General features: G+C 60.8%; 1 protein-coding gene across 1 annotated transcript in view; it reads right to left on the minus strand.

Annotated features, from left to right (window-relative positions):
• The window catches only part of MYO18A (myosin XVIIIA), a 35,668-nt gene that overhangs the window by 4,145 nt on the left and 24,346 nt on the right, over positions 1–7,177 (minus strand). The window contains exons 26-41 of the mRNA XM_029961286.1: positions 6,634–6,723; positions 6,429–6,548; positions 6,238–6,349; positions 6,000–6,127; positions 5,701–5,855; positions 4,435–4,558; positions 4,157–4,357; positions 3,767–3,877; positions 3,338–3,442; positions 3,081–3,227; positions 2,878–2,991; positions 2,607–2,723; positions 2,422–2,505; positions 2,065–2,202; positions 1,162–1,347; positions 940–1,079 (exon numbers count right to left, since the gene is read on the minus strand). Coding sequence (XP_029817146.1) covers positions 940–1,079; positions 1,162–1,347; positions 2,065–2,202; positions 2,422–2,505; positions 2,607–2,723; positions 2,878–2,991; positions 3,081–3,227; positions 3,338–3,442; positions 3,767–3,877; positions 4,157–4,357; positions 4,435–4,558; positions 5,701–5,855; positions 6,000–6,127; positions 6,238–6,349; positions 6,429–6,548; positions 6,634–6,723 — 2,072 coding nt within the window. The remainder of the gene's footprint in view (positions 1–939; positions 1,080–1,161; positions 1,348–2,064; positions 2,203–2,421; positions 2,506–2,606; positions 2,724–2,877; positions 2,992–3,080; positions 3,228–3,337; positions 3,443–3,766; positions 3,878–4,156; positions 4,358–4,434; positions 4,559–5,700; positions 5,856–5,999; positions 6,128–6,237; positions 6,350–6,428; positions 6,549–6,633; positions 6,724–7,177) is intronic.

A 7,177-nucleotide genomic window follows, 5' to 3' on the forward strand; every position in this document is an offset into this window, starting at 1 on the left:
AGGGAGGTGAGGCTGCCCTGCAACCCTGGAGTGGGGTTGCACCCAGGCTGGATTCCAGCATTCCAGGATGGTTACCAGAGCATGTTCAAAGAAAGGTAACGGAGCTGAGGAAGGGTCTGGAGCACAAGTCTGATAAGGATTGACTGAGGGAGCTGGAGGGGCTCAGCCTGGAGAAAAAGAGGCTCAGGGGCAACACTTTTGCTTTCTACAACTCCCTAGAAGGAGGTTGTAGCCATGTGGGGGTCAGGCTCTGTTCCCAAGGAACAAGCGATAGGACAAGAGGACATGGCCTCAAAGTTGTGTTTAGATTGGATACTAGGGAAAATTTCTTCACCAAAAGGGTGGTCAGGCATTGGAACAGGTTTCCCAGGGAAGTGGTGGAGTCACCATCCCTGGAAGTGTTCAAAAAACATGTGGATGAGGCACTTGGGACCATGATCTAGTGGTAACATGGCAGTGCTGGGTTAATGGTTGGAGTCGGTGATCTCAGAGGTCTTTCCCAACCTAAACAATTGTAGGATTCTATAATTCTATCTCTGGGCTGGGCTGGATCCCAGCATCCCAAACCTCCTGCCAGCTTGCGCTGCCCTGGCTCCCTGGGGCTCCCTGGGCTGTTTCCAGCCAGCTGACACAGCCCTGAATGCATTTCAGGCACCTCCACAAGCGGGTGAAGCTCCCCGGGGCTGGGGGTGGACAGAGGGATGGATGCAGAGGTGCAGGGACTGATGCCCGTGTGCACAGGTGCCTGATGCACGGCTGGCACAGACACAGGTGCATGGACAGATGCACAGGTGCACAGTGCATGGACAGATGGAGGGACAGCATCCTGCCAGGGCCAGGCAGAGCCGAGGGGTCCCGGTGGTATTTCTGAAGTGGCGAGGGGAAGCAGTGACCCCCGGGGATGTGCCTCGCGTGGGAGCCAGGCCCAGGTGTTCTCACCTGTTGATAAGGTCCTCGTTGCTGTCGCTCTCCATCTCATCCTCAATGGCCGCCTGCAGGTCCCCGATGCGCTTGAAGGCCAGCTTCAGGTCTGACTGCAGGCTCTGGTTGGCAGCTTCCAGGCTCTCCAGGTCCATCTCCTGCGGGGAGGGAGTGGGATGAGCCAGGTACCTCAGGGAACACCCCCCTGCTCCCTGCCTGGCCCTATCACAGGTGCCTCACCAGCTCGTGCTTCTTGCGGCTGGCCTCTGCCTCCTTCTTGGCCAGCTCGCCCATCTCCTCCTTGACATCACGGAGTTGTCGCTGCAGCCGCTTGTTCTGCTCCTTCTCCCGGTTCTCGGCGGCTGCGCGCTGATCCCGCTCCTCCGTCAGCTTCTCCATGTTCTCCTTCAGCCGCGTGGCCAGGCTCTGCAGAGCAGTGGGGTCACCCCCAGATCCCCCCATGGACCCCTCATGGGTCCATGACAACCCCTCATCCTACAGGTCCACCCTCATCCTGCAGATCCACCCCAACACCCACCAAGGGCTGATGAGATGACCTCCCCATGACCCCATCCCCATGAATTTACACAAGGAGATGAAGGAGAAACCACCCCCTCCCAGGGCCAGGGAAGGGGCAGAACAACAGCAAGGGCTTTGTTGAATTGGAAAAATAGATTTAACTGTGTGTGAAGTAATTAAAACATGTAACATAAGAAAAAAATAGCTCCCGTTCTCCCCCATCCACTGAGCCAGCCGCTGCATATTTATGGCCCCGGCAGAGAGAGCGGGGAAGGAAATAATAGCTTGGAAAATATGAAGAGGAGAGCTAAGCTGCCGCGCTCCCCGGCAGAGCTGCGGAGGCAGAATATAAAACAGGCTGTGTTCGTGGGGCCAGGAGTCTATAATTTCCCTAAGTCGATGCAGGGAAAGAGCATCACTTTGCCGGGCCGGGCGGTGGATTACTGTTATCGGTGCTTGCAGGGAGCCTTCCCTGCGGAGACAGGGATGGGCTGCCGGAGGGGGAGGGCTGCAGCGTGGGGGGTCTTGGGGAGGGGATGTGCTCAGCAGACCTCTCGGGCAGCTTCATTACGCTCCTGTTGCATCCTTGTCCCAGGCAGAGCGGAGGGAGAGCCCGGTGCCTACCTCCAGGCGCTTGACTTGCGTCCGCTCGAACTCCAGCCTGGTCTCCAGCTCGCGGATCTTGGCTTCTTGCCGGCTCACCAGCGACTTGTCCACCATGGATTGCTCCAGGAACTCCAGCTGGCTCTGCAGGCCTTGTAGCTGTGGGGGGTGGTGGGGGCACAGCTTCAGCCTCGACCACAACCTCCCTGCCCCCCTGACACGCCGTCCTGGAGCAGAGCTGCTGGCCATTCTGCTCCAATCCCCCGGGACTGCTCTGTGCCCCCACGGTGCATGGTATGGGCAGCAGGTCTCTGGGTGACCCCCATCCCCCTGGCTTCACTCGGGGTGCATCCCCTGTCTGATGTTGGTGATCCCCACCTTCTCCTGCAGCTCCTGCTTCTCCTTGTTGACCTCCTCCAGCTGTGCCTGGAGGTCATTCATCTGTGCCAGGTCTCGGGATGCCTGTGGGACACACCGAGGCCGTCAACAGGGATCCCACTGTGCTGGCTCCAAGAGGGGTGTTTTGGGGGGGTGGAGTGGGCACAGCTGCTGCTCTCCCTTACCTGGGCTACAGCTGCCTTGTGCTTCTTCATCAGCTCATTCATGTCCTCCTGGTCCTCCTCCAGCCGACTCTGCACCTCATTCTTTTCCCGCTGCAGTCGGCTCAGCTGCTCCTCCAGCTGCAGGGAGCAACACCTGTCTCCTGCTGCAGCGCAGGAGTGGGGCACTCACCCCCCCAAAGCACCCCAAACAGCATGGGGTCACCCTGCTGGCACCCTGGGAGCAAGTGGGGCATGGCCCCACCACGGCGCATCACACTCCAAAACCACTCACCGCTGCCTTGGCCTTGGAGAGGTCGTCGATCTGCAGATGGAGGTCCTCGATCTCCACTTCCATGGATTTGCGGGCCTTGACAGCAGCTGCGCAGGTGAACTCCGACTCCTCCAGCTGCAGGGATAAAGCTCAGCACCTGTCCAGAGGACAGGGACACCCCGTGTCCCTAAAAGGCTGTGGTTTGGAGGGGTATGGATGCACACCTGGTTCTTGAGCTGGGTGATCTCCCTCTTGCTGGGTGCGTTGTTCTTCAGGTGGTCCAGCATGATCTGAGCATCAGCCAGCAGTGCCTTCGTTCTCTTCAGGTCCCGGCGCAGGCGCTTTTCTGTCTCGAAGTCCCGCTGGTTTGCCTGTGGCAGGGGGCACCATGCCAGGGCTCTGTGCTGCAGGGGTGCCCACTCACTATGGCCACCTCAGGGTCCCCAAAGCAAGGCACGTGCCCAGCTGCCCTTCACCCCACCTGCTCGCTGACAGCAGATAACTTGCTCTCCAGCTCCCGTTTCTCTCTCAGCACCTTCTGCTTGTCCTCATACTCCTCTTCCAGCTGCACTTCCATCTGCTTCAACTGTGGGACAGACAGGGGGCAGCTGGTCAGGGAGGCAGGGAGGGGTCATGACCCCCCTCCTTGCATGTCCCCACACACTGGGGACACTGGGTGACCCCACCGGACGAGTGTTTGCGCAACCAGAGGCACAAAGCCTGGCGTGCGCTGGCCCGGGCGGCAGAAGGACTGGTCGGACCCGCCGGGCTGGTGGAGCCGGGCTGTGGTCGGCTGCGTGGGAGCAGGGTGCTGCGTGACGGTGCCCAGCTGGCAGCTCCCGGCACCCAGCCGGGGCATGGGGAGGCAACCCAGGCCCTCCTGGGCAGAGGGGCTGCAGCTGAGCCCTACCTTCTTCTGGCACGACTGCCGGATCTCCTCCACCTCCTCGTCACGGCTCTCCACCTCCTTGGCGTGGGTCTGCCGCAGCCGCTCCATCTCCATCTCCAGCCGCAGCTTCGCCTACAAATGGTGGGGATGTGGTCAGAGTAAAGGGGATGTGGGGACCCCCCCATGCCACTCCCCAGGCACCACTCACACAGAAAATGCCCCGGTCCGAGGCCGGCCGGGTCGCTCGCCCCATGGTGACCTGCCAGGCCATGGCACGGAGGGCCAGGAGCCGTGTCAGCCCAACACCGGGCTCAGAGCGACCGCCTCCTCTTCCTGGGCAAGCCCGGCCCAGGTAATAACAGCCCTGCATGAAACCACCCCACCCAGAAACCTTGCCCCTCCCCGCCGTACCTGCTCCAGCATCTGGATGGTCCCAGCCTGCTCATCCAGTTCCTCCTCCTGGTCTTTGACCTTCGCCTCCAGGTCCCTCAGCTGTTTCTTCACCTTGGCTAGGGAGGCTTCGTCCTTTGACTCCTGGGAGGAGATGTCCTGCAGCTCTGCCTCCAGTGCCTCCGCCTTCTGCGTCAGCCCTGCGATGTCCGAGTCCTTGTCCTGTGAGAGACAGGGTCACCATGACCCTGGGGCACCTGGTGACTGGGGGACTGGGTCGGGGGCTGGGATCCACTCACCTCCAGCAGCTGCTTGAGGCCGAAGACCTCGGCCACCAGCACATCCTTCTCACGACTCAGCTTCTCCCGCTGCAGCCGTTCCCTCTGTGCCTCCTCATGTGCCTGAGAGAGCTCGCTGTCAAACCTACATGGGGAGAGCAGGGCAAACACTCAGCACCCCGGGGGCCAGTCCTCAGCCCTGTGCTAGGGACACTGTACCAAGCATCCCCTTCCCATGGCAGCTGGCTTTGGGAAGGGCAGAATGGCGTCCAGTGTTTGTTTGAAACAGCCTGTTGATGAGCCTTTAATTGCTAGCAGGGTGGCACGAGTCACTCCGAGAAACTCCTCCCGATGCCTTTACTCAGTGCTAATGAAGAGCACAGTGCCGACCCCGGCAGAACCATCAGCTGCTCTGTGGGGCCAGCAGTGGCTGCTAACGGCAGGGGCTTGATACACCGAGGCAGCCAGGGACACCAAACCCCCCAAGCAGGACTCAGAGGGGCTTCAGGACATTGAGGGCTCTCCAGGAGAGACAGGATCTTGCGGCAGCGCAGCTCCCCCAGCTGCATCCCAGTGCCACGGCCCCACGTGGGATGGCACAGGTCCCATCCCCAGAGCGGACACGAGCCCCTGGAGGGGACACAAACCCCTGGTGGGGGAGTGCTCAGCGCAGCCTGTAGCCAGGAAGTGCCGTGGCAGCTCTCCCAGTGCCCCTGGGATGGGATCAGCCGGGTTTGCTCCGAAATCACTGCCTTTGGGGCTTGGAAAACAACCCTACGCTTGAGTTTGTGACCTGAGTTAAACACCTCGGCAGCTAATCCCCGTTTTTCCTCGCACTGGGTAATAAACAGCTGCATTAGCACAGACACCAATCCACGGAAATTGAAATTAATTAGATTGGATTCTCTCGCTGTATTTGTGTGTGTGATCATTACCATAATGAGATGAAAGCGTCCCTGCTGCTTAATAACGTTAGCAAACTTTGGGGCTGGGAGCGGGGACGGGGTGGCAGCGCACGCCGAGCCGAGATGCAGGGCACCAGCAGCCTCCACCGTGGGGCACGCCCCCATGGAGGGGGGATCACTCAGCACCAGGTCCCCCAAAAGGGTATGAGGGACCCCCTCACAACTAACACATCCAACCTTGGCAACTCCATCCTGCTGGAGACACCCCAGCCAAGGAGGAGCTGGTGAAGTGCCCAAATCCCTGCTAAAATGGTAATGCCACTTCGCCAGGGGCTTGCTGCGCAGCAAGGATGACCTTCTGGCTCCAGCGTGCAGTCCCCACCTTCTCTGCTTCTTCTCCAGGTCATGGTTGCGTCCCTGCTGTCCCTCGAGGTGCAGCTTGGTGTCCTGTAGCTCAGCAGCCAGGCGCTGGCACTTCTTCTTCAGCTGCTGCAGCGCGCGCTGGCTCTCCTCGCTGTCTGCTTGCAGGTCGGCCAGCTGCAGGCAGGAGCAGGCAGGGAGGTGTGAGGGCTCTGGGATCCCACCACATCCTTGATGTCCTGGCCATGGGCTCCCTCAGCTCCGAGCAGCCCACCCCATGCTGAGGGCACCAGGGGTTCCCCAGGGCTGAGCTCCACTCACCTTCCGCTCCAGCTGCCTCTTGCCCTGCTGCTCCACCTCCAGCTTGTCCTCCAGTTCCTGCTGCATCCGTTTCTTGGTGAAGTCGATCTCCCGCACTGCCCGCTCGTATTTCAGCCGCCATTCGCCGCCTGTGCAGAGAAATGGGGTCACCAAGGGGCTGTGGGGGTGGTGTGGGGCCACTGTGGAGAGGAGGACACTCAGTGTGTGCCAGCAGCCAGCACAGGAGGCAGGACAGTACCTGAATCATCATCATCGAGCTCCCCGTTGAGCTCGGCCGCTCGGATGAGCCGAGCCTCCATCACCTCCATCTCCATTGACTCCATCTGCTTCTTCAGGGCATCGTACTTTGCCTGGGAGGGAACATGGCTTTTGTGAGTGCTGGGGGTAGGGGACAGGAAACGCTGTGAGGCCAGGGAGAGGTGCTTTTACCTGCAGGTCCTTCATCTCCTTCTCAGCCCGCAGCCTCTCGGCTGTCTCGGCGTCCAGCAGCTGGGAGGCTGACTCGCCGGTGTTCCGCTCGTCCGTCAGCTCCGATGTCAGCTCTGTGATCTGGGGGCAGCAGGAAAAACGGGATCATGGGCTGGGGCAGGCCAGAAGAGCACCATACCCCATCTTGGCACCAGCAAGGACCTACCCTGCTCTCCAGGCGGTCGCTGTTGAGCCTCAGCTCGTTACGCTCCTTCTCCACCTTCTCGAGTTTGCTCTTCAGCTGCTGGATCTCTTCCTGCAACAGAGCGGGCGGTGAGGGAGGGGGCAGGCGCAGGGAAGAGGTTGGTGGGCAGGAGCTTGGCAGTTCTCCGCCCCCCACAGCACCCCCCCAACGCAGGATGGGCAGGGTGGGGGCTCCCCGAGGCCGCTCTCCCCTGCCAAGGGCTGGGCAGGGACTTTCCCCAACCCGCTCCTCTGCCGAGCTGACTCCAACCCCATAAATGGTGTCGAAACACCAGGCAGTCCCAGAAAAGCTGGAGAGGGGTCCCCCCATCCCCTCGGAGGGGGGTGGGAGCAAACCCACTCATCGACAGCTCACTGAAGGATTTGGGTGCACCCAGCCCAGGTGAGGATAGAAGGGGCCCACCAGGATGCCTGGGGCCCATCAGCCAATTCTGGGGAGGTGTGTCTGGCTGCCAGTATCTTCCTCTTCCCTCCTCTGGTCCTAGTACAGGCTGGAAGGGGGCAGG

The sequence above is a fragment of the Manacus vitellinus genome, unplaced genomic scaffold, assembly GCF_001715985.3.
Source record: "Manacus vitellinus isolate BGI_N305 unplaced genomic scaffold, ASM171598v3 scaffold_32_pilon, whole genome shotgun sequence".
In the NCBI taxonomy this organism is placed as follows: Eukaryota; Metazoa; Chordata; class Aves; order Passeriformes; family Pipridae; genus Manacus; species Manacus vitellinus.